This window comes from Mucor mucedo, assembly GCF_025094135.1.
Source record: "Mucor mucedo strain NRRL 3635 chromosome Unknown EV154scaffold_277, whole genome shotgun sequence".
In the NCBI taxonomy this organism is placed as follows: Eukaryota; Fungi; Mucoromycota; class Mucoromycetes; order Mucorales; family Mucoraceae; genus Mucor; species Mucor mucedo.
In genome coordinates this window covers 1-27,126 of record NW_026252561.1, presented here as the reverse complement: position 1 = coordinate 27,126, position 27,126 = coordinate 1, and the positions used below count along the sequence as shown (strand labels likewise).

General features: G+C 35.5%; 5 protein-coding genes across 5 annotated transcripts; 1 reads left to right on the top strand and 4 right to left on the bottom strand.

The window, feature by feature from the left end:
* Positions 1–899: 899 nt before the first annotated feature.
* Positions 900–1,510, bottom strand: EV154DRAFT_572191 (uncharacterized protein; the record flags this gene model as incomplete). The annotated part of the gene is made up of 2 exons (XM_051606317.1): positions 900–1,043; positions 1,415–1,510. 2 exons carry the CDS (start codon positions 1,508–1,510, stop codon positions 900–902), a joined length of 240 nt encoding a protein of 79 aa, XP_051450213.1.
* A 4,877-nt stretch (positions 1,511–6,387) lies between these two features.
* On the bottom strand, positions 6,388–6,943 carry EV154DRAFT_533276 (uncharacterized protein). Its single transcript, XM_051603970.1, has 2 exons — positions 6,863–6,943; positions 6,388–6,740 (listed from the first exon to the last, which is right to left on the bottom strand). Exons 1-2 carry the CDS (start codon positions 6,902–6,904, stop codon positions 6,486–6,488), a joined length of 297 nt encoding a protein of 98 aa, XP_051450212.1. The 5' UTR covers positions 6,905–6,943; the 3' UTR covers positions 6,388–6,485.
* Positions 6,944–8,269: 1,326 nt separating this feature from the next.
* Positions 8,270–9,614, bottom strand: EV154DRAFT_533271 (uncharacterized protein). Its single transcript, XM_051603969.1, is given in 2 exon segments — positions 8,270–8,562; positions 8,573–9,614. 1 exon segment carries the CDS (start codon positions 9,537–9,539, stop codon positions 8,643–8,645), a length of 897 nt encoding a protein of 298 aa, XP_051450211.1. The 5' UTR covers positions 9,540–9,614; the 3' UTR covers positions 8,270–8,562; positions 8,573–8,642.
* Positions 9,615–9,851: 237 nt separating this feature from the next.
* Positions 9,852–10,202, bottom strand: EV154DRAFT_407422 (uncharacterized protein; the record flags this gene model as incomplete). The annotated part of the gene is made up of 1 exon (XM_051595343.1): positions 9,852–10,202. A coding segment is annotated over one exon (351 nt), but the record flags the coding sequence as incomplete, so codon positions are not given.
* Positions 10,203–23,677: 13,475 nt separating this feature from the next.
* EV154DRAFT_533226 (uncharacterized protein) lies at positions 23,678–23,883 on the top strand (the record flags this gene model as incomplete). Its single annotated transcript, XM_051603968.1, has 1 exon — positions 23,678–23,883. A coding segment is annotated over one exon (198 nt), but the record flags the coding sequence as incomplete, so codon positions are not given.
* Positions 23,884–27,126: the final 3,243 nt, after the last annotated feature.

Genomic DNA, 27,126 nt, shown 5'->3' with positions numbered 1-27,126 from the left:
AGTGATCTTAAGAGATAAATAAACTTCCAGATAACATGATAAAATGAGTTTATGCCATCTTCTACAAGTGTATGTATAAAAGTCCAATCTTCTGCTTCAATCATATGCATGATTTAGTAATAAATTGATATGCGGGTAACCCTCATGTTATTGGGATCATATCCAGAATTAATACGGAACTTTGATTAAGAAGGCTTTATAAAAGAATAAGTATCAGAATCCCATTTAACATAAAAGAAAACTCACCTCAAATAATTTATACTTTAACAACCTACTAGTGTGTATATGCCTGTTGATCACACGTAATTTTAAGCGCAAATACGTTATAGAGGTGCTATGACCAAAATTTTGCAGGAACTTCATCTAGATTTAATTTGAACTCCTTCGAATCCTTCTTTGCTTTGCATATGATATTATTCTGTAGTTGCTCCTCCATTGTTGATGTGTGCTGTCTCTGTCTTTTAAGCACTGCCCATCATGCGTAGTGGGGTGGTTCAATACAAAAGAGAGGGAAAAATTGTGTCGATTCAATACATAATGGTGAAAGTCGTTATCAGTGGAAACGGAAAAGGTATTGGAGCGTTTTATTTCCCTTGTTGGTTTTGCCTTTTGTTAGACTTACGCTTGTTGAATGTCTTCTTGGTGAAAGAATAAAAATAAGCACCTAAAAACTGAAAAGGTGGAATGTACGACGTGAGGTGTAGCCGGAGCCATTTCACGTCATCAAGTCGGACATGCGTATTTATCGGCCACAACATATTAAGGCTAGAAATTGAACGTTGCGTTTCCTTCTATTTTTGTACACTGCGCAAAAAACGGTTAACGAATGACCATCACCCCAAGAGGGCGTACCAGATCTTTTTACGAACAGCATTGGTGTACGTTTGCAGTTTTCGTTTCTATGGTAGACAGCCAAGTGTCTTGACTCGACAAAGTCCTTCTGCTTTAGCCATTTCAGAGCATAACAGAGGTTTCTCAAACGCTGATAAAATTATTTGAAGACAGCCTGGTGGGTGTCCTGCTGTGACTTGACTATTCAAGCGCTAACAAAAAAAAAAAAAAAAAAAAAAAAACGCACGTCTTTTATTTTTTGTCTTTCCCTACCTTCTCCCACAATCTCGCAAGAAAAAGTGTAGCAAGCTTTCCGATGTCACGCCACCTTTAAGACCAGGTTAAACAGGTAATTATACAAGCATGTGGGCTCGCTATTTTTTTTTCTAATTTCGTTTTTAGCTTCCTAAAGTTTAAAACATCTTGTATCGTTTATCAGGTATGTGGCCTTCACTCTGATTTATGTTTAGCCTGTTGATCATACTAGTGGATTAAAACCGTAATAATAAAACCAGCAATTTGATCTTCAGATCCGAAAACTTATAACTGCAACAGATGGTCAACAAACTCTCATGATAGTTACCATCACCTTTGGGAAAGGATCGCCAAACGATAGTTCGGAATTATAAGCAATTTCTGTGGGTTGCCTATAGACGATCAAGAAATTGATAAATTTCATTGAGGATTATGAAAGAATTGAATGCTGAACTTCACTTTACGAGGTATTTATTTGCAACAAGAAGTACAATAGGTGTAATCGGACAAAAGAGAGCCAGAGAGACAAGATCAGAAAATATTGGTGAGAGCAAAAACACAGCAAATCCACGAAAAGAAAAGCAGAAGGTGGATACGATATCAAATTAACACGAGAAGCATAACACGAGATGGTCAAATGAGTACGACGCATAAAGAAAGAATATTTAGTGGATAAGGGTGTAATATACAAGGAAATAGAGGTATGTTTCGGCTTGATGATATGAGGAGAACAAAAAATAAGAAAATAAGGTGCTCAAAAGTAATGGAGCTACCAATAAAAATAATATATATGACTACTGTAAACAGTTTGAGGGATTGATGCGGGAGAAGATAAAAAGGATGTTGGCCAAAATGGTGTAATCTCGAGAGTGTGAATTATGTTAAAAGCTTCCTCACAGGGTGTACTGTAAAAAAATGGCAACAGATGTAAATCGGTACATAAAGAACGAAGAATTTATTTGTTTTCTTTTCTCTGTTTGCTTAACTTAAACTGTGCTTGAGGCGGGAGGGGGATCTTTCAATTGAAAGCACAAAAGCTCCAATAACGTAATGTTATGACAGTTGCTGTTCTTAATACAAGCAATTTTGACAGGAGGTCAGCAAGCATATTGGTGAAAAAAGTTAGAGCATTTAATAGCGCCTACATAAGGCTTTGCGATATGGTGATTGTTTTCGTATTTCTGTAAGTTTCTTTTCTTTTTATAGAATTTCCCTTCGCCATTGACTGACCAATGTTAAGGTCAAGGTTTTAAAGCTTTCCGTAGTCTTTCTATGTTGAACACACTGAGTCTCTTCAAAAAACGGCTGGGAAAAAAGTGCTTTGAACGTCATTTTAAGTGGTATTGTTATCCTTATTGTAGTAAGAGTAAAAAAAAAAAAAGATGTTTCGCTAAGTAAACAGTGGGCTTATTTTACGCCCTCCCTCCGGGGAGATATTGTGCCAAAAGTTACAGCCAAAGTGAACGTAGTCACAGCCTAGGATCGGAAACCTTTTGGCTGTCCTAAAAGATCACATGCTGTAGTGGCTGTCCCTTAGGCGCCTTACACTCTGTAAAAATAAAACAAACTCTTTTCTCTAGAAACCAAAATAAATATTGAAACTTTTTAAAGTGTCTGCTCCTTTGCCAACATGAACACCCATTGTCACCAAAGAAATCACTACCAGTTTTATTAAAAACTTTCCCCTCGAACACAAGTTTGGGACACTAATTGTCAACGTCAAAAGGACAATTCCAAATACAATTGCCCTTATTATATTAAAGTAAGAACCGCCGAAAATGGAAGGGGGGGGGGATTCTCATACACAACCTATCGAGAATGAATGTTTACGAGCTTAGTACAAAAAATATTCTTTTGAGCAGTAATGGAAACAAAAAAAAAAGCACGCGTCTGACTATGTTACAGGGCATTGAGCAGGAAATTAAAAGTATCGCAAAACCCAAGGAACAAAACATTGGAGGAGGGGTTTCATGAGCCTGATAAAATAGTTTAAATAACTTAGCTCAGCTATGAATGACTGACACAATCCGACAGGTAGCATATAAGAATTTTATATTTGGTATATTTACAGTGCGTGTAACAGGCCTCTTGAAAAAATCCAACTCTTTGGGATAGCCAAAAGGTACCCGATCCTAAATGACCCAGAAATTTTAAAGTGGCCGTATGTGGAAATCGATGTAATGATCCCGTAAAGAAAGACCATAATGAGATGTCAATAACAATAACATTCATCCTTAAACTGTGTATATCTTGTAGCACACTGTTCAGGGGAAATTGTAGTTCTTAATAAAGGTAGCTGTGGCACCTCATTGTGGCTAATGTAACCTTCACATATTTTCATATTAATGTTATTTTTTAAATGAGTATGCCTTATACTTGTATGAAGGATGATATGAGATCAAGCCTATACATAAAGTAAATGATCAGTATTTAATGTAAAGTATCGATAAAAGATATATTTAGGATTATCAAATGGAAGATTTAAGAAGTGTAGATCGAGTCATATATTAAGTAATAGCCTCAATCACGACACTGTACCTGTGTCTATCATTGTGCCTGATTTTTTCTTTTTAGTATTTCGGGTCTGTGATGGACGTTCTGATGTAAATGATGAACTTATTTTAGAGGGAGAAATGGTCACTTTACCTTCATACAGCTAGACATAAAAAGAGTGTCTGAGTACATGCTAAAAAAGCTATTGGTGATCTAACTGAAAGCATTATATACTAATAACGCATTTGTATACGCATATAAAAAGTAAGTGGTTATAAAATTGGTAACAAGCTCAAGAAATTTGTTCAACGAGTAAAGCCTTGCTTATTTAGGAGAAATGAGTTACGCAACCCAGCCTTTTCATGCTTGAAAATTGTACTCAGATCTTTTACTCTTTACTGCCCTTCTTGTAGTTGTAACCCAGCCTTTTTCTGCCCCCCCACTCCCCTCAGATTTTTTTTTATTCCTTACTGCCCTTCTTTTCATTGCAATCCAGCCTTTTCCCGGTCCCCAGATTTTTTTACTCTTTTGAGAGTCGCGTATTGAGCGAGGGAATGCAGTTTGCCCAGTCGGGTGGCTTGACATGACTTTTAAAATTTGAATAGCCTCAGGCAGACAAAATTTATTTTGTCTACTACTTACTTCCCTGCGTGTTTTTTATTTCACTAATTTTCTGCACAATGTAGCTTTTTTAAAAAAAAGCATATTCAATACATACAGAATATTGTTTTATGGGGTTTACTATTACTTATATTTTTTTTAGGCAGATACGTTCTTTTCATGACGAATAATAATGAAGATAAAGCCCTTACCCTATAGCTGATTTTTTGTTTGACTCAAATTTGTTGTGGTTTTTGCCACCAAAGTTTGCTTGAATTGTCACCAACTGGTTTTGTTTTGCTTTTTTCTTTTAAATTTTTGCTGCAAACAAATTTGTATGCAAAATGAATAACAGTTACCAACTGAAATTGTGTTAGAGTTGTTTGCTGCTAATAATTTTGTACGCAAACAATCAACTGAAACTAAACAGATGTCTGTAAGTATTTCATGCAAGTGCTTTTTGCTGTGAATGTAGCTCAGAGCTTCTTGGTTTGGTGCAAAGAAGGTCTGTTCTGACAACCCCAATGATGTTGAAGTGCTAAAGGGAGAAAAGCTTGGAATTTGTAAGGGTTCACTTTGGTTTCTGATTTTTATGCAAAATAATTAGAACGCTGGTTGCTACTGATGGGGGACATAGGCTAAATATAGCTACAGAGTAAATAAGGCTTTCTAAACTCAAATATTTATTGTAAAGTCTTCTGTTTTTTTCATTACTCCAACTTCCCTCTTCAGTACCTTCAGCATCAGTGCAAAGCGTAATGCTTTTGTTCTTTCATCTAGCTTAATAACTTTTTAGTGTTACTACTTTCACACTTTGCTAATGAATGTTTCTAAATTATACAGTAACTGGTTCTATATTCAAGGGATGAAGCTGCTTTTCCTTTTTAAATGTATGGGTAGCTCCCATGTTATGGGGTTTACATCCAGGATTGAGATCGATCTTTGATTAGGAGGGCTTTATAAAAGAATAAGTATAACAATCACATTTAACACAAAAAATAACTCACCTCAAATAATTTATACTTTGAACAACCTACTAGTGTGTATATGCCTGTTGATCACACGTAATTTTAAGCGCAAATACGTTATAGAGGTGCTATGACCAAAATTTTGCAGGAACTTCATCTAGATTTAATTTGAACTCCTTCGAATCGTTCTTAGCTTTGCTTATGTTATTATTCTGTAGTTGCTCCTCCATTGTTGATGTGTGCTGTCTCTGTCTTTTAAGCACTGCCCATCATGCGTAGTGGGGTGGTTCAATACAAAAGAGAGGGAAAGATTGTGTCGATTCAATACATAATGGTGAAAGTCGTTATCTGTGTAAACGGAAAAGGTATTGGTGCGTTTTATTTCCGTTGTTGGTTTTGCCTTTTGTTAAACTTACGCTTGTTGAATGTCTTCTTGGTGAAAGAATAAAAATAAGCACCTAAAAATTGAAAAGGTGGAATGTACGACGTGAGGTGTAGCTGGAGCCATTTCACGTCATCAAGTCGTACAGGCGTAATTATCGGCCACAGCATATTAAGGCTAAAAATTGAACGTTGCGTTTCCTTCTATTTTGGTACACCACGCAAAAAATGGCTAAGGAATGACCATCATCCCAAGAGAGCGTACCAGATCGTTTTACAAACAGCATTAGTGTACGTTTGCAGTTTTCGTTTCTATAATAGACACCCAGGTGTCTTAAAGCGGCAAAGTCGTTCTGCTTTAGACATTTCTAGGTATAACAAAGATTTTTCAAAAGCTGAAAAAAAAAAAAAAAAAAAAAAAACCCGCACCTCTTTTTTTTTTTTTTCTCCCCACAATCTCGCAAGAAAAAGTGTAGGAAGCTTTCCTTTTTATGCCACCTTTAAAACCAGGTTAAGCAGGTAATTATACAGGCATGAGGGCTCGCTTTTATTTTTGTTTTAATTTTGCTTTTAGCTTTCCAGTTTGAAACATGTTATACCGTTTATCAGGTATTTGACCTTCATTTTAATGAATGTTGGCCTGCTGATTTAGACTAGTGAATTAACAACGTGATACTAAAACCAGCAACTGGAAATCGAGGTCAGGAAACTTATAAATGCAACAGACGGCCGACAAATTCTCATGATAGATACCATCATCTTTGGGAAAGGATCGCCAAACGACAGTTTGGAATTATAAGCAATTGCCGTGGGCTGTCTATAGACGATGAAGATAATGATAAAACGTTATTGAGGATCATGAAAGAATTGAATGCTGAACTTCACTTTACGAGATTTATATTTGCTACAAGAAGTACAATAGGTGTAATCGGACAAACGAGAGCCAGAGAGACAAGATCAGAAAGTACTGGTGAGATTAAAAATACAGCAAATCCACGAAAAGAAAAACAGAAGGTGGATACGAGATCTAGCATAACATGAGAAGTATGACGCGAGATAAGAGATGATCACGACGCATAAGGAATACCTTTGTGGATAAGGGTGTAATATACAAGAAAATAGAGGTATGTTTCGGCTTGATGATATGAGGAGGACAAGAAGTAAGAAAATAAGGTGCTGAAAAGTATTTGGGGTACCGATAAAAATAAAGAGGTATGGCTACTGTAAATCTATTTCAAAATGTTTGAGGGATTGATGCGGGAGAATATAAAAGGGATTTGGGATAAAATGGTGTAATCTCGAGAGTGTGCATTATGTTAAAAGTTTCCTCACAGGGTGTACTGTGGAAAAATGGCAACAGATGTAAATCGGTACATAAAGAACGAAGAATTTGTTTGTTTTCTTTTCTCTGTTTGCTTAACTTAAACTGTGCTTGAGGCGGGCGGGGGATCTTTCAATTGAAAGCACAAAAGCTCCAATAACGTAATGTTATGACAGTTGCTGTTCTTAATACAAGCAATTTTGACAGGAGGTCAGCAAGCATATTGGTGAAAAAAGTTAGAGCATTTAATAGCGCCTACATAAGGCTTTACGATATGGTGATTGTGTTCGTATTTCTGTAAGTTTCTTTTCTTTTTATAGAATTTCCCTTCGCCATTGACTGACTAATGTTAAGGTCAAGGTTTTAAAGCTTTCCGTAGTCTTTCTATGTTGAACACACTGAGTCTCTTCAAAAAACGGCTGGGAAAAAAGTGCTTTGAACGTCATTTTAAGTGGTATTGTTATCCTTATTGTAGTAAGAGTAAAAAAAAAAAAGGATGTTTCGCTAAGTAAACAGTGGGCTTATTTTACGCCCTCCCTCCGGGGAGATGTTGTGCTGGAATTTACACGTTAGATACAGCCAAAGTGAACGTAGTCACAGCCTAGGATCGGAAACCTTTTGGCTGTCCTAAAAGATCACATGCTGTAGTGGCTGTCACTCAATTGTCTTACACTCTGTAAAAATAAAACAAACTCTTTTCTCTAGAAACCAAAATAAATATTGAAACTTTTGAAAGTGCCTGCTCTTTTGCCAACATCAACACCCAATGCCACCAAAGAAATCACTACCAATTTTATTAAAAACTTTCCCTTCGAAACAAGTTTGAGACACTAATCGTCAACGTCAAAAGGACAAATCCAAATATAATTGCCCTTATTATATTAAAGTAAGAACCGCCGAAAATGGAAGGGGGGGGGGGGTTCTCATACACAACCTATCGAGAATGAATGTTTACGAGCTCAGTACAGAAAATATTTTTTTGAACAGTAATGGAAACAAAAAAAAAAAGCACGCGTCTGACTATGTTACAGGGCATTGAGCAGGAAATTAAAAGTATCGCAAAACCCAAGGAACAAAACTTTGGAGGATGGGTATTATGAGCTTGATAAAATAGTTTAAATAACTCAGCTCAGCTATGCATGGCTGACACAATCCGACAGGTAGCATACACGCCTAGAGTAAACAATACCATTTATGATATATTGGGGGGGGGGGTCAAATAAACACATAACATCGGGTACCATTGGCCCAGAGTTTTTTTTCGTCAAAAATAGAATATTGTACGATGTTTTTGTGTTTATTGTTTGTCCCCCCCTCCCCCTCCCCCTATTAATTTTGTACCCCCAGAGCACCCCCACCCCCAACAAAAATCAGTCGCCGTTTTTTACATACACCCCCCCCATTTCGCATTAACATGGATGAAAACAATAAATTTTCCACTTAATTAAAAAGATACAGGTATTACTTGGGTATTTATAAAGAAGAATTAGTGAATAATTTTATCGTATCTACAAGTTGTATTATGAAGCCACCATAAAGTTCCAAAATAGGGACTTATTGACGACGGAAAACTGTTGGTTATTTCTGATCTGTGCATCTATAGGCATTTGTGACATATCAAAAACATTTTAAACCTCATAGTCTTCGGAACTCGTATCTTCGATTAAAAAATCTTGGGATGGCAGTCTACGGGTTACAAAGTTTCCGGCCAGGTCAGTTGCGCATGTGCTGAAAATGCTTACCATACCAAGATGTTCATCTCTTATTGGCACAAATCTAAAAGCTTCAACGAATTAATAACCGTTTGCTTTTTGGGAAATCCTTCCAAGAGTTTGACCATTTGTTGGGCTGTTCATGTTTCTGAATAGAGCAGCGAGACCAACAGTCAGCTTATTATTACCGTTATCATTGTCTAACAATTCAAGCTCGCTTTGAAAAAGCATTGTATCATAAGACAAAAGAACTCCTTCACTGCATATTTCATACATTGGTGCCGAAGAATCTCTTATAAATGATCCACCTTGGCACATATGGCGTAGCATATATTCTTCCGAAAATCTTAATGCTACATCTCTTGAACCATTATGGCAATTAGTATGGCATAGTAGCTCTCGCATAAACTTGTGTTGCTGTTCACAACGTTCAGCCTCAGTGTGAGGACCACCAGCAAATATTTCTACATCGTCTGATAAATGGACTAGCAAGTGTGCTTTTAGTCTGTTACATAATGATGAGAATTTCATTTTTGCTAGGGGAGTTTGTCCAGAATTTGCTGATCTACCGTGTGAATTTTGTATTGATGTATGCTGAAGATTATCCATAGCCGCTATTGTTTCTGTTACTAAAACGACTAACATATTTCTATGTTGTTCGAAATTATCAATTTTTTCCATGTATATGAGAGAAGAAAGTGATCCTAACGTGTTGAAGCAATTGAAAATTGATTCGAAAACTGTTTGGCTAGGATATAATCTGGGATTATCCAGACGCGATTGTTCAAGCAACGAAGGAAGTAGCTGTACCATGATCTTGTATTCTCTACCGACAAATGAGCGAATGTTTTTCAATGATGATGTCATGTTACGGTGTAAAGCTTTTGAGTTGTAATTGCGGAATAGATCTGTCAATGACGCAATATGATTATTATCCATAAAGTTATCATACACAATTATGAAACAATATTTTGTCATTCCAGTAACAACGTGTGAAGTATCTCGACAGGTAGGTCCTTTGAAAGATCGATGGCATCCAATTTTAAAAAATGCTCACCGCCAGTAAACTTAAATCCAAGTTTGCTCCAATCGCTTTAAATGCAATCGTTGCCCGAGGACGTCCCCTATTTGGAAGAAAAACAGGTTCCGGTCTTTGTTGATATTGCAAAGTCGCAAAGTCTTTATAGTCCTGGAGTGTACGAGAAGGTGCAGAAAAACCAGATGCACTATAATGCAATGATGGTGGTTGTCATTAGCATCCACAGATTTTGATGGGTCCGACTGCCAGTAACAGAATCGACAAGGATGGGTGGCCCTAGATTCTTTGTGAAGAGCAATTTCGGCCTGACGTACATTATCACCACGGATAAATAAAACTGGCGAAATCACGAAAACATTCTGCTTGAATTGGGAATCGTACATAACCATCCCCTTTTCCAAGTTGTACAAATCATTCGTCAAGGGTTCTATCATTTCCATTGCCGTTATTATATGATTACTTGTACAAATGAAAAAATGGTTTTCGTATTCATTGCTTATTTTTAAAGGAAGTGCCGATATGGTCATGGTCCAAGTATCAAAACAATTCCATTTCTTGGATCTATTTCCACTGGTATCGTCAGAGAACAAAGATATTGGGACAATTCGAACTTTCATATGTCTCCTTGTTAAATGGTCGATTGGAACTTTATCGCGTTCGGAAAGGCAGTAGTTGATAAAATCTTGATGGAACCCATTTAATTGTCTTGAGTGGGTTCGTACAACCTGATCAGTGTTGCTGACGATATTCATCGATGCGAGTAGATACATGTCAATTAGTTCCAAAAGAGATAAGACGAATGAAACACTTGATATAGACATGGTATTCTTTTCTGAAGTAAGTATAGCCAAAAAGGTGTTATGCTCAAGCTCTATGGCATATGCTTCAATAAAAATTTGCCCTTCGAAGGTAAAGAATTTTGAAATAATATGTGTTGAGCCAGAAGAGTTAATCACTACATCCCCTAACCAGAAATCATTTGAATTTCTGCTCACTTCTTTTGGAACCATGGGAGACTGGAATAATGGGCATTCCTTCCATTTGAGGCCTTGATTGAGTGTGGTTCTCTTGTTTGGGGGAAAATCCGGCAATGAATTCAAAAGAGAGACCTTGGTAGGGTTCGCCATTAACAAACGCAGATGATTCGATGGTTTGATGTACGTCAGATCGACGGTCGAACCATCACCCTTGGGAACAGCAAAAGTGACCACCTCAAGACGAGGGAACTTTCGTCTTTCGGAATGACTTTTGCAGATACGATCGTCAGATGGTACGTTTTTGATAGGATCAAATCCTTGCGGTCGATTCTGGATTACGTCTCTTTCTTTATGCGATATTTCGATAAGAGATCGAATCAAACGTAATGTTTTTTTGACGATTCTTTGCGAAAATCTGTCCTGAGAGCCTTTGAAAAACATTAAGCATTTAAGTTCCATTTCATTTTTGAAGGGATAAAATGGATTGGCATGGAAGGTTGAAGTATGATCTGGTTCTTCATGTGGTTGACTGGCGCTGTCTATCAGATCACTTTCGTCAAAAACATCATAATTGTCATGATTGTCATTATCATCAGAATAACTAGACCCATCTTCTAATTCGACCATGTCGTTAAAAGATTCGACAGCGGGAACATCATTTGTCATATCATAATCATCAGTGTCTGTGTCACTATTAAATGGATATTAACATATATAAATTTTAAAGTCACAACAAAAATCTTACTGCCAAAGACGTGAGTTATGTGCTAAGTCTAAATGGCGATTCGCATTCGATGGATTGGAGAAATATTTCTTGCAAATGGGGCACTGTGTCGAAGGCTCGTTTACGCGGAAAGATGAAAACTGAGAGGAAATTTTTGCGATTACAAATCGAAACAAAAAATGGAAAAAAGGAAATAGATGCAAGTTATTTATTTGTTGAATGTGAATTTATTTTACTCCTCTTTTTCTTTCACGTATTGATTTTTCAAATTTTCTCTTTGGTATGTACCGTTGTCTATTGGTGCTGCTAAGTAAAAAAGTCTTCAAAAAAGAGCAGACGATAACGATACTAAAAACTCGATAGAATTATTTTAGAATCTGCTTTGTACTTTTATTGAAAATCAACTTTTTGTAAGCCTTTATAAATGATCTTCACATAGCTCTTTACTTTATTAACATGTACTTTATAATAGCTTATTCGCTCAGGATATACCGAAAGGAAGAAAGGTAGATCTTATTATTCTTTAATTCAAACATTTGTTCTTTAACACAGTCTTTTTATTCCTTAAAATATGGTTAGATTACATAAATCATCAAACTAAAGGTATATCAGATTTTCATCTTAAAAGTATGATACTTTTTCTAATGGCTATCTTTCTAAAACAGACTTATATCAGTATCTGTTTTTTCCCGTTACAGTTCCATTACTCTTCTTTATGGCTTATTTTATAAATCATTGCAATACAAGTTTTATACAATAAAAACAGGTTTTTATGACGTAAATATAGCATGTGAACGTATATAAGCATTTCTCCGATGCGTATTACAGATAGCCTCCCCCAGCCCCCCACCCCCATAATCCAAAAAAGTCAATTTTTTGATCCCCCGTTCGTAAACAAATAACACAAACAAAGCTGCAGAAAAATACACTGGGTGTGTATGCAAATCATTGAATAAACAAACGATGCAAATCGTGGCTAAAGGTCTTCACCAGGGGAGCGAAAAAACACAATTTGGGAATAACTACGAGAATAACTACCAGATTAATTCCAAATGAAGTAAAAATGTGACTAAACAAACATGCAGTATACATGCAATGTTTGTGATTTTGAGTAGTTTCCAAGGCATATTTCACCTTGGAAACTACACACCGACTGATGTTTCTGAATTTTAAAAAATCAAATATGGATTAAGGTTTGGTGCAGAAAACCTTCTAAATTAAGAATAGGCCAGTTTTTAAGCAGCCGACTGCAAACATTTACTTTTTTTTTTATTTCTGTTTACATTATACAAAAAAAGAATACATACATATTTTTATGTGAAAATGTATTTTAAAAAATAGCGTCTTTTATTATTGCAATAAGAGAGAAAGCAATAAAATGGGAAAAAAATAGATATATCTATGTATATTTGCTTGTAATGGAGTAATGATTGCAGGATTTGAAGAAAAACAGCAGATAGAAGGATGTTCACAAGGAATATCTTACCTGTAATTATAATCATACATTAGAATTAATAATAAAAAAAGCGAAAGACGACATACCTTTATATATATTTATGAACAATAGACCTATCCTTACGCCAATAGACCACTAAAGAATGATAAATGTTATTACTCTTTTTATAAGGCGTATACTTTAAGACTTACAGTATATAGTCTCATTATCTTAAAAATAGGATCAACGATGGAATGGTGCATAAACCTTGACCGATAGCCTTGTTAAGGGTACGTTATCATGCTATATATTAAACATTGAGTGTTGGATAATGGTCTATCTATAATTTATACCTAGCTTTCGTTGAAGAAAAAGAAAAAAGAAAGAAGAAAATTCAACTATTTCAATGGAAGCCTATTTTGGTGGTTACAAAAACCAAGTGCCTTCTGAAACATAAATAAAAAAAAACTGTAAATAAGAAATTATTGGATGATCACAATTGTTGTTGTTTGCAGTTTGTAACTACAACTTTATTTTTTATTTGACCATCCAGTATTGGCTGAACTTTGAACTTTATTTTTTTGATTCAAAAAACCTTCCAAATATGGATTTTTCTCAGGGCCCTCGCAAGCACATCAAACTATTTTTTAAAGATCCCGATTAAGGACATTAATTTTTTTTTTTTTTTTTTTTTTTTTGTGAAAGGTTACAGTTTTTCCAATTAGAATCTTTTAAAATTTTAATAATATGTATGGACGATTAATAACAGCATTGAATATTTTCAGTGCTAAAAAATCCGAATTGTCCAAACGAAGAATTAAAATCTGCAGGCCCCAAAAACCTTCTATCAGATTATTTAATGTCCAAATCGGATTACTGAAATCACAAATGTTGTTTATTTTTCAATAAGAGCCTTTCATTTTTATCGATTTACTTTTTTTCTAACATCTCCATTTTATTTTACAGATATGAGTTTCCAAAATTATTCAAGTGCTGATTTCATCAATGGCCAACGCCCAAACCCTCCTGTGTTAAGAGGCCAACCCAGAGTAAACCCTCCGTCTGCTGCACAGATTCTCACTGACGTACCTGTTCCATCCTCTCTACTGGAATGAAGAGTCGTCATATTTCTACGAGTCGTTGTCCAGTAGAATTAAGAATTTCCATTCTATCTTTTTCGAGAAATTCAGATTCTTCGTTGATTCGAACTATTAGGAGCTGCAACTGAGACACAATAAACGCAATTTGATGTGGGGTTATCATTCTTAAAATATAATAAAAAAATCGGTTAAACTGAAATTTTGTCTTTAAAAAATAAAGGAACAGATATTTTAGTAATCTGCAAAATTTTATTATTAATCATTTAAATTGGGTCATTTAAAAAGCAACGCCATGGATTTCAGAAAAAGATTTCTTTTGGAAGTCTGAAGTAACCTTTCACAAAAAAAAAAAAAAAATTAATGTCCTTAATCGGGATCTCTAAAAAATAGTTTGATGTGCTTGCGAGGGCCCTAAGTTGGTGTGAAGGGTGAGGTTTCATAAACGTTAATTGTTCCATATAGCAAATTATTCGATGTATAAGGGAATATTATGAGGAGAGTATGTTCTATATTAGTTTATTTTATAAACAGTAAAAAAAACAGCTCTGTATATCTTTCTTGTGAAAGTATCTCCCGTATCAGACCTCAAAGGAGAGTAAACCAGCGCAATCCTCTACGGCCAAGCATTAAAGTTAATTATGCAGCGCAATCGCGTTGTTCCTATATTTTTACAGTTTGCATAACCTTTTAATCAAAATTGGATACTGGCATGCTTAATAAGATATTGTTTTTATTTACCTACCGTTAGACTGACATAATGGTCCGGGAATTGAGGTGGTTAAGATGATATAAAAACATTTAAAGTGTACCTAAAAAATACGTCTAAATAACATCCTATAATAGATACGCATGTTTGGATTTTAAAAAACTAAAATGAAACAATATATGATTAAAAAATTTGGCATGACAAGGGTGAGAGTAAAGCATTACATTTTAAAAAGTTTGAACAAAAAGAAAGAAAAGATATTATCTAAAAAAGCCGAAATAGATTTTTCCTTCTTTTCTTTTTTTCTACACTGGAGGCAACTGATTCTTTGTAGTATGCATGTGGAGTAATACTTAATAGACTTGATAGTATGCTTGTAAATAAAAAGCACGTTAAACCCTAAAAATTGAAAATCCATTTATACTGGTCAGGTACCAAAGGTCATACACTTTTTTGGAATAGCACAATAAACACTGTATTAAATGAGAGCTCATCTGTGTATATGATTAGTTCACCTTTCATCCAGCAATTTCTTATTCTAGATAAAACTAGACTTACCAACTCCTCATCAAGAAATTCTTATTTGCTTATCAGAGCAACTAGAAGTCGTCGTAGCTCCGTTTTGTCGGTGACAGACAATATTCCACAAGAAGATATGGTATCTATTGCTCCCATAAATACGTCGCAATTAAGCAGCAGAGATGATTCGGCAACTTTTGGTGCCTTTGTAATATGTCTTCAGATAACAGGAATTAAAAATGATCTGAACAGTATAAAAAATGAGGCTAAGGAAGCCATCGTTACCGGAGAAATTTTGAGGGCACTATTTGACATGGTAGAAGATAAAATTGACAAAATGTTGTATATTCTTTCCGGTGAAGCTGCTGTTTCTTCAGCTGCCCCCACATTGACTAATGAAAATGTGCCTCCTTTCCAAATAGGAGGTGCACTTTTCAATAGTTTGTCGGTATAGTCACCAAGAATAGAGAATCGTTCATGTATCTAATCTACCTTTTAATTATAGGCTTGGATTAAAACGTCCATTGCTAACCAAAAGGTTCGATAGTCTGGATTGGAACCTATGCAAGCAATTTACGACGGTAGAGAACACACGTATAACTAGAACATAATCGATTTTGTTGGCGCTCAAATCTCAATTGTCAACCAAAAAGAACTGGACGGAATCGATTACGTACAACGATCTTCAAAACAAGATCAGAAATGTCTTTCGCCGTCAGCAGGATAACGAAAAGCAATCTCCTGCAGCAAAGCTTTTGAAAATTAAGAAAGGTACAAGAAAGGGAAGAAGAATTTCTGTAAGTTACGAATATGCAATGCGTTTCCAAGGTTAATATATAATATAATTGTAGAAATGCAATTACAGAAAAAACGTGATGGTCAACGAAGAGTATGGCAAAAAAAAATGAGAGATACTTAAGGTGATGGCATAGAGAAGCTTTTGATAGAGCAACTTTAAAGTGATGAGGAAAGCACGGATTCCGAATTAGGAATGACCGAAAAAAACCCACGCTTGCGGGTTATGGTAAGCGGACAGATGAGGTATACAAATCGAGTGTATTCCTGTTAATAGAATACATACTAAATCAATTCGTCTTTAGGCACGTCGCGCCTTTGAGCATTTTAATGAGTATGATCTCATTTTGAGTAAAAACGCTGAAAAAGAAAAGGAGACAAAGGATGCGGGACGATTCAAGCATGCGGTGATCAAGCCCGAATTTCTAAATTAGGCACCCGACTGGGCACGAGTTCCCGAATTCCAAATAAACAATTTTTTTCTTCTTTTTCAATCTGTTCCCCCTTTTCAAACAACAATTTTTTTACATATTCATAATGGTTTATTAAAATTAAAAATGGCATAGGTGAATCAGCTTAAACATATAATCTTTTTTCTTGAGGAATTATTACAATGCAGCCGTTTTGAATTCGTGGATTACTAGAATTGTCAGAACTACATGCAACCGTGATTGCGTTGTGTATTCTATGTACAGGTAAAATCGAATGTGCATTTGTATTTTCATAGCCTTTGTATATTTTCATAGTTTTATTTTCTAAAATATTGTTACCAGGGTTGACAGGGATAAACCACCGTACGAAAGCGAATGTGTGTGGGGTGACACTGCCGTTTACAATTATGATGTGTTGAAAGAAATATTGTATCTCGCCGTAAAAGCAGGCAAAGGATTCCGACGAATGATTGTTATTAAAGAATGTTTGAATATACGCACCTTTCATCGATCTTGCCATACAGCTTTTGTACATGATATCAGATTGAAATTGTTTGAATATTCTGGCGTCGGCACCAACATAAATTGAAGGAATGTTATTGGAAAGTGAATTACCATAGTTGTTGCATATAGTTGTCGTGGTTGAATGAAAGAGATTGGTGAATGAACGATTCGGATAGCATAGAGTGTAGTAGTCAATAAGAAGCATATGGTGTGATGGATCGAGCGGAGTGGATTTAATTTCATCAAAGCTAGTCTGGATAATGTTCGGATGAGAGTATAGCATTTCCGATCCGGTCACCACACCTCCCGAATTGGTACATTCATAGGAGGCAATTTGTAAAAATTAATTCGATCTTGAGGACTGGAGCTTGTGTATAAGGAGTGGTTGATAGCGCTGGTGTTGTGGAGAATGTGGACTTGATCTTTAGAAATGATATTGGTGCTTGTTAATTGTTTAATGAGAGACGAGATATGAATGCTTTCCAAAAAATTTGTCATGTACGAAGTTTGAATTGATCCAAGGTTTCTATTTTCCGTCGACTGCTTCAGAACATTATTCATTCTTTCGAGAGAGAAACAAGAAATGTTGAATGTACAAGCTTGCACAAGTTGTAACCAGTTTGCATAATGCTTTTTGTGGAATCCATCGACTAACCTACCAGAAACAATCATGGACTTTAAGACATATTCCGAATAGTGCAATGTTCAGATTTCGAATACCATACCCTTCATATAAGAAAAAGCTCCTATTATTTTGGCATGTATAGAGCTGCAACTGTTGTGCGTGATAATACTGGAAGCGAGTGCAGCCATACTGGAACGTTTTTACACAAGGTTAGTAATGACATTTGCGTATTTATAGTGCCATAAATTTATAATACCTCTGATAGTGTTGTGGTTTAAAAAATCCAAATTTTTCATACTTTGACATAATTGATTTTGCAAGACCCAGCCAAATGCAATGTAAATGATCCTGGGTGGTAACTTTGACAAGATCAAGATATCTCAAACTCCTTAAAACGATATATCTTATACCGTGGGACCTAACTTGGCGATCTCTTTCGGCATTATTATGGCTATTTAACCACTTGTCGGATTGAATGTCATTCAGCTTCTTATTGGCGTTTGCAGGATAATGGATACGATCAAAGCTGGAATAGTCCAAATTAGATGTGTCAGGAAAAACTTTAAACGAGCTATCACATCGGAAGCTTGATCGTAAAGAAGAAAATCCAGTAGATCCGCTCAGTTTTTGTTGCATGGGTAAATCGCACAAGATTTGATACAAACAGGCTCTGACAGTAGCATCGTAATCTTGGCCATGTTTTCCAGAATTGAATGTAGACATTTGAACACCAAAATACAAGGGGCGAAGTTGGTTTGTAACAATGGATAATAGGCATTGTGTTTGACAAGTGTTGGGTTCATGAGGCCCTTCTATTAATGCAAGCAGTATTGTGTTTTCTTTCTTTATGCGGTCCTCGACGGGTAAATTATTTACTTGCGACGCAAGAAGCGGAAGTAGTATCATGTGGTGGGAATCCATCTATGTTTAACTAGGTTGTAAGTATATCTCATCTTTCCTTTTTTTTTTTTATTATAACCTGTGTTCAATGTCAAACATAAAGATCTACTACTGTTTACAAAATGAGAAATAATACTTCGCCACATTTTTCCCTGGGAGCAAAGGTACATGATATCAGTTGGGTTTACAGCCTCTTTAAAACTACGCCTATTCTTCACATTTCTCCTCGAATCCTTCTCTCAAATACAACTTTTGGATCGAATTTATAAGACAATGGTATACACACTTTTTGATTGGAGTATCGAAACCGTTTTTACATAATGGGGTTTCACAAGGTATACTTTTGAGGATATGGATAAATGTACATATTTATGGAGGCCCAGGCTGTGTTAACCCGTTGATTGTAGCGTTAAGATAAACTGAATATCATTTAGGACAAGTTGCGTAGACAGTCATATCTTTGGTAAGATCGATAAATCCAGTTTGAAGCTTGATTGTGGGTAGCAATTTTGGAAATTCAAATTGCTAAATAGCATACGTAACAGATTAAGTAAGTTTTATGTAGCGATGATGGTCAAAAAGACCATCTGGAATATAAGTACAAAACAACAAATAAACAAGTAAGTGGGATCTTGTGGTATTCTGGAATGCTTATTTGATGGGCTACAATTGTCTCAATAAAGTTGCAAATATTTATTCCTACATTTTTTTATGATACATTTTTCACCTTGATCATCCAAATCATCTGGCATCTTGAGAACTTCATAGGTCCAATATATCTCACTGCTGCTTTCGACAGTAGCCTGATTTTCATTATCATCATTTTCAGCAATACTGTAAGATTGTTCAAAGATAAAGCCTTCTTCATAATCGCGCTCATCATCTTGAAACATTACTCATCATCATGTTACAAATCATTTTTTTTTGTACATACCTGAAGAGCATTCATCTTGAAAATGGTTATCAACTTGAGTCGAACTGAAATTAACATGTGTACACTCTGCTTCAATAACATATACGTTCAAACGTAAAAATTCTAAGCTGGTATCTACTACGGCGTCATCTGTTAAAATTTCTGTTGATATAGATTATAGTTTGTTTCAGGTCAATATCTGATGAGGGTTACAGACGTTTTCTAGTTCATTCAAACTCCTTTTGGAAGCGCCGCCTTTTGGCATGACTCCTCGTACATTTGTTTTTCTGCATGTCGTGTAGCAGTATTAATTGGAACTGAGCAACCGCCACACTTGTTGCAATGGCAAATCTTGGTCCTTTTTTTTTTGTAGTAGACATTATGATAGCTGATGGAATTCATACCCGGTTTTTTTACTTTATCTATAGGGAGACAAAGACGTCCCCAATATACCAATAGAACATTTACTGACACACTAAGGCGGATTCGTTGTCAGTGCAACTGTTCCAAAGGCCGAGAGTGGTACACAACTCCCATCGTACCCTTTTTTTTTTCTATGCATAATAAAACGACAGACGAAATATTGTCACACGATATTGTTGATGCATCATAGAGAGGTTGTCGCTCTAAAAATTACTTTTTATGTCCTCATTATTTTTACATTTTATTTAGCTCGAGCAGATAAGTTTTATGGTGCAACCTGAAAAATGACCATAGGATTCTATAAAATACAACATATACTTTCTTTGCTTTAAATACTAATCTTGAAGCAATAAAAACTACTTTTAAAGATAAAAAAAATGGAGTGTAAATGTATGATCTATAAAATACACAATATCCATCAACCAAAATTTTTTGTTTGTATTTTTTTAAGAAACCAAAAGATTCTCATGATAGAGAACCCGTCCTTTGGGAAATAAAACTGGACATCAATTTGGAATTGATGATAATTGCCATAGGCTATCCGTAGACGATAAAGGTGGTAGTGACAAAATTGCACTGGAGATTATGAAGAATCGAACGACGTCTTTTCTATTACAATAGCCATAATCGACGAAAAACAGCAGAAAGCAGCATTAATGACAAAGTCAAAAGTATTAGTCAGATCAAAAATACAGACAGAAATGATAGCAAATAGTGGATCTGTGTTGCAGAAACATTTTTTGGTGTACAAGAAAAAAGAGGTATCTCGTGGATGATCGTAAAACTGTGTTATCAACATAAATAAAAGTCGACGGCTATTGTAAGTCTGTTTCACAATGTTTAGATAATTAATGAGAGAGAATATTTATTCGAGGATATAAAAGACTTGTGTGATGATTCTGTGTGAAGATGGGACACCTATAGGGCGCGAGATAGATCATTTAATATGTGGCTTCTGAATGTGTACAGACAGCTCTTTCTTTACTAAAATCCAGCAATTGGCATGTCTTATCATCATCAGCTCAAAAGGGGGCAGGATTTATGTTTGCGAAAGAGGTGGGGAGAGTAAGTTTTTTGTCTCTTTATATCAGAGCTGTTCTTCTGAGCTGGCCTTGTGCTAAAGAGGAGTATATTTGATAGGGGACAATGTATGCTTTTCTTTCGACACTGAGCCCATATTTCTTTATTCATTTGGAGATCTGTAAGGTCGGTCAAATGAAAAGCAGGTTTTTTTTTTTTTACAAAACAGAAATCTTTATTTATAAAACCTTACACTAAATGTTGTGTAGACAGCTACGTCCTTACTTTACGAAGATATAAATATGAAATTACTGCTTCTGCTGCTGCCGTTTTCCTATTATCAGCCCTAAAAGTCTGTACTCACTTTTTTTTTTTCGAACAAACTGTAAAATGTTTGCAGAAAGATGCAAATATATTCCGGACAGCAATAGAGTGATGTTCAGACAAAAACTTCATTGATGTTCATAAGATACATAACCAGATCCCATTTAATATGTCTTCTTCATCGGGAGTGTCACAAGGTATCAAAAGGGAAAGTCATATATATTTCGATCAGCTATTCACAGTTGACACATACACTTTTGCGCAGACATTGAAAAAGGCTTTCATAATTAAGTCTGAACATTAAAAGTTTAGTAATAATCGCTTATTAAAATATTGTATCAAGATCCCATTAAGTAGGCAAAGTGAGGATACGAATATGAAGATTTAAGGGGGTATATTGGTAAAACTTAAAGCCTCATAAGGTGAAAATTAAAAAAAGGGTAAAGGGTTTGTTTGCAAATAATAAGATAGTAAATCAATGATCAATTTGGACAGGTTAGCATGATTTCGAATTGAATTTCAGCTGAAGCCGTCGGTTTTGCATGAATGGATTACGAGATCAAAAGTCAAAAGGACAAAGCGTTGGTCAGTGAAGATTGTTTGATGTGAGTTTGATTGGCACTAATGTGAGAGCGTAATTGTGTGACGTAGTAAATAGCGGGGGGAAAGTAATGTATGTAAGAGGGTTGATTTTTTTTTTTTTTGCACTGTATATTTTTTTTCCTCATTGCACTATTCCATAATCCACTTGTAGAAGAGAACACCGGGACCGGGTTTATCGACAAAATTTTCTTGTGTCTTATGACAGATCTGGTCAACGAGGAAGAGAATGTTGAGGAGATCAGTTCAGAGAGATTGCCATTTGATTTTTAGATTTTGATTTTCAGTGTTGGACTTGGGCTTGTTTGTTGGAAGGGTTTTAAGAATCGCATCGATGGGATTGATATTGTTCTGAAAACCACGCTGAATGTGCTCTCAATATGCTTCCGGTATTGCTGGGCATACAAACAAGTGATTTGAACTCATTAAACCGCCACAGTAAAAATTCCGCTTTCCACCATGTGACCAATTCATGCGTCACCTAAGGATTCGCCTAAGTTCTTTTCTAGTCATGGGAATTGTCAGAATTGGAGCTAATTTAAATCGGGTCTGCAGCGTTGTACCATCTTTTCCGAAAAATTGATGATGGCGTTTGACTTGTATGAGGATATTTTGTGAGTAACTTTTGTGTAAATTGGTATATGTGAGACATCCTTTATTAGGGCCTGGCAGATGGGATTTTTGTTTTCGATAGGAGTTAATTTGCTGTATCTTGTGTTTGATTGGATTATCTTTTGGATGAAAGAATCAGTAGGAAGGGAGGTGTAGTGGTTTAAATATTTGGAGTCCAATGTGTACCAACGTTCGACCATGCTCGAAAGGTCGGGTCTCTTAGGAACAGCCAAATTTTCTTAGGGACAGCCAGGGTGCTCGTAGTCGCAATGTTGGATTATGATACTTTTAAAGGCACCAAGAGGCCAATAGAACTTACCTTCTCGAACTGAATACAATGTATTAGAACTAGCGTATAGTAAACCAGTATGTGTGTGTTATAGCTTAATTAAAGCTTCTCATTTGGTTTTAACCTTAATAATTCTGCGCAAGATTAAAATCATCAAACGAGCGTAAAGGCGAAAAAGTGATGATAGAACTGTCAAAACAAGTTTAAATCATTTAATATTTATTTATTCGTAATTAGCACATTGTTCTTAATTATAAATTTTTATTTCCATGTCTAAAGGACAGCCAAATTACAGAACTTATATTGTGACTATGCGCTCTTTGGCTGTCCCTAAGAATAGCGAAAAATGAAATCCCTAGGTAACAGCTTGTTATTAATTTATGTCGATTTAAACAAATGCATCCAGGTTCTTTTTTATGTATCTGTTAAAAAACTCTTCTTTCTTACTTTGAATTACAAATTCGGCTTTTTATTTCACAGATGATTGACATAAATTAAATTAAATAAACAAGCCAAGAAAGTCCGTGATTATTTTTTGTAAAAGAAGATTAAGCATGGCTTTATTGCGTCTTCTCTGTTTTTTTTGATTTTCACGATCAAGTACCGCTAAATAATCATGGCCTACTGAATTTAACAGTTTAGTGATTGCATTTAGAACAAGGAAGAGATTTTAGGATCCACCTCCAATTAATTAACAGAATGAACTTTCCCATATATAATCATATTATACAATAATTATAAGATTCGCAATAATAGACGCAGGTACAGCCACTTTTAAATTTCTGGATATACAACAGCAATAGAAAGTATCTACCAACACTTTTTTTATTTGTCTTTTTAAAAAATTGGGTCACTTAGGATCGGGTAACTTCTGGCTGTCCCAAAGAATTGAGTTTCTTCAAGAGGCTTCGTTACACGGACTGGAAATATACCAAATATAGAGTTCTTATTAGCTACTTGTCGGATTGTGTCAGTCGTTCACGGTTGATATAAGTCATTTAAAACTATTTTCTCGGGCTCATAAAACTCCTCCCCCAAAGTTTCGTTCTTTGGGTTTTGTGATACTTTTAATTTCCTGTTCAATACACTGTTACATAGTCAGACGCGAGCTATTTTTGCTTTCGTAACGGCTCAAAAGAATATTTTCTGTACTGAGTTTGTAAACGTTCATTCTCGATAGGTTGTGTACGAGAAGCGCCCCTCTCCCATATTTGGCGGCTCTTACTTTAATATAATAAGGGCAATTATATTTGCAATTGCCACGATTAATGTCTCAAAGCTATTTTCGAGGGCAAGGTTTTTAATAAAATTGGTAGTGATTTCTTTGGTGACGTGGGTAGTAACGTTGGCAAAGGAGCAAACACTTTCAAAAGTTTGAAGTCAATATTTATTTTGATTTCTAGCGAAAAGAAGTTGTTTTATTTTTACAGAGTGTTAGACGCCTAAGGGACAGCCACTACAGCATGTGATCTCTTAAAAACAGCCAATAGGTTTCCGATCCTAGGCTGTAACTACGTTCACATTGGCTATATCCAGGGTGTAATTTTCGGCACAACATCTCTCCGGAGGGAAAGCGTAAAATAAACCCACTGTTTACTTTGCGATATATCCTTTTTTTTTTTTTTTTTTTTTTTTTTTTTTTTTTTTTTTTTTTTACTCTTACTACAATAAGGATAACAACGGCCATTCCCAAGCAAACTTTATTTTCACTCAATTTGTGAAAAAGAATAGCACCCCCAGTGTAAGTACTAACTTAGAATTATACCATACTCAGGATAGCTATGTGGCCTATGTACAACCAGTAAATTAGACATGCTAGTTTAGAAAGTAGGAAGTCATGTTACACTTGTTTTTACTTTTTTGTAATATATCCCCCCCCCATAAATTTTGGCTGGTAAAAACAAGTTTTGTTTTTGTTCCTAAAACATAAAGATTTTGCTTGGGAACGGCCATTATCAATCAAAATGACGTTCAAAGCACTTATTTCCCAGTCGTTTAGAAGAGACGCGGTGTGCTTATCATAAAAAGTCTACAGAAAGCTTTAAAACCCTGACCTTAACATTGGTTGGTCATTGACGAAAGAGATTTCTATAAAAAGAAAAAAAAAAACTGACAGAATACCGTATCGTAAAGCCTTACGTAGGTGCTATTGAATGCTCTATCTTTTTTTTTTTTTTTTTTTTTTTTTTTTTTTTTTTTTTTTTTACAAACAGGCTTGCTGACCGTCTGTCAAAATTGCATGTATTAAGAACAGCAACTGTCATGATTTGGATTCATTTATTGTTATTAGAGCTTTTGTGCTTTCAATTGAAAGATCCCCCGCCTCAAGCACAGTTTAAGTGAACCAAATAGAGAAAAGAAAACAAACAAATTCTTCGTTCTTTATATACCAATTTACATTTGTTGCCACTTTTCTATATTACACCCTGTGAGGAAACTTTTTACATAATTTGCCCTCTCGAGATTATACCCTTTTTGGCCCATATCCCTTTTATATTCTCTCTCATCAATCTCCCAAACATTTTGAAATATATTTACAGTAGCCAAATATCTTTGATTTTATTGATACCTCCATTACTTTTCAGCACATTATTTTCTTATTTCTTGTTCTCCTCATATCATCAAGCCAAAACATACCTCTATTTCCTTGTATAATACACCCTTATCCACAAAGTATTCCTTATGCGTCGTAATCATCTCCCATCTCGCGTCATACTTCTCATGTTATGCCTGATCTCGTATCCACCTTCTGTTTTTTTTTCGTGGATTTGCTGTATTTTTGATCACACCAATACTTTCTGATCTTGTCTCTCTGGCTCTCTTGTCCGATTACACCTATTTTACTACTTGTTGCAAATAAATACCCCGTAAAGTGAAGATCGGCATTCAATTCTTTCACAATCCTCAATAAAATTCAATCATTATCTTCGTCGTCTATAGACAGTCCACAGCAATTGCTTATAATTCCAAGTTGTCGTTTGACGATCCTTTCCCAAAGGTGTTGGTAACTATCATGAAAATTTGTCGACCATCTGTCGTAGTTAAAAGTTTTCTGGTCTCAAATTCAAATGCTGGTATTATATTCACGCTGTTAAACTACTAGTATGATCAATTGGCCAAAACATTTATCAAAGTGAAGGCCAAATACCTGATACACGGTACAAGATGTTTTAAATTGTGGGAAACTAAAAACGAAATTAGAACAAAAAGAAAAGCGAGCATCCATGCTTGTATATTTACCTGTTTAATCTCGTTTCAAAGGCAACACGACATTGGAAGGCTTCTTAGACTGTTTCTTGCGAGAATGTGGGCAAAGAAAAAGAAAATAAAAGATGGGGGAGGGGGTTTTGATTTTTTGTTGGCGCTTGAATAGTCAAGTCACAACAGGACATCAAATAATTTTATCAGTTTTTGCAAAACCTTTCTTAAAGCAAAAGTACTTTGTCGCGTCAAGACACTTGACTGCCTATCATAGAGACAAAAACTGCAGACTTACGCTAATGCTTTTCGAAAAAAAGATCTGTTACGCTCTCTTGGGATGATGGTCATTCCTTAGCCCCCTTTTTTTTTGCGCAGCGTACAAAAATAGAAGGAAACGCAGCGTTCAATCACTAACCCATGGCACTCCTGATGCTGTGGCCGATAAATACGCTTCTCCGACTTTATGACGTGAAACTGCTTCAGCTACACCTGCACCTCAGTTGGCATATTCTACCTTTTCAGTATTTGGAGAAAGTTCTAGGTGCTCATTTTTAAACATTCCCCAAGAAGATACTCAACAAGCGTAAATTCAACAAAGGATAAGACCGACAAAGGAAAGAAAATGCACCTATACCTTTTCCGTTCCCATGGATAACGACGTTTATCAATTAGTATGTGTTAAATCGACGTAATTTGTTCCTCTCCTTTGTATTTATCCACCCCACTACGCATAATGGATAATGCTTAAAGAACATATTATCGACACTGGATGGACAGCTACACAACAACAACATAAGCAAAGCAAAGAAAGATTTGAAATTCCTGCAAAACTTTGGTCGTAGCACCTCTATGACATATTTAAACTTGAATTATGTATGATCAACAAGCATATACACACTAGTAGGTTGTCAAGATATAAATCATTCGAGGTGAGTTATTCTTTGTGTTAAATGAGATTGTGATACTTACTCTTTTATAAAGTCCTCCTAATTAAAGATCGATCTCAATCCTGGATGTAAAGTCTATAACATGAGAGCTACCCATACATCAATTTATTACTAAATCATGCATATGGCTGAAGCAGAAGACTAGACTTTTATATATACACTCGTGGAAGATGGCATGAATTTATTTTATCATGTTATCTGGAAGTTTATTTATCTCTTTAAAGATCACTTGGCGATTATGACCGATGGATTCCGTATTAATTTACCGTGATGTAAGAACAATAAAAATGGATCGCTTTTAATTTAGTGGATGGAGGGAATGGAAAACATAAACGGGAGTTTGGTGGTAAAGTAGTATATGAGAATAGTAAATTACACGCCACAAAGGAGCAACAGGGATGTTTATAGTCAAACTATCCGGTGAAGCCAATTTGTGTATCACAAAAAAAAAAGCAAAAATCATACGTGACGATGTTAGGAA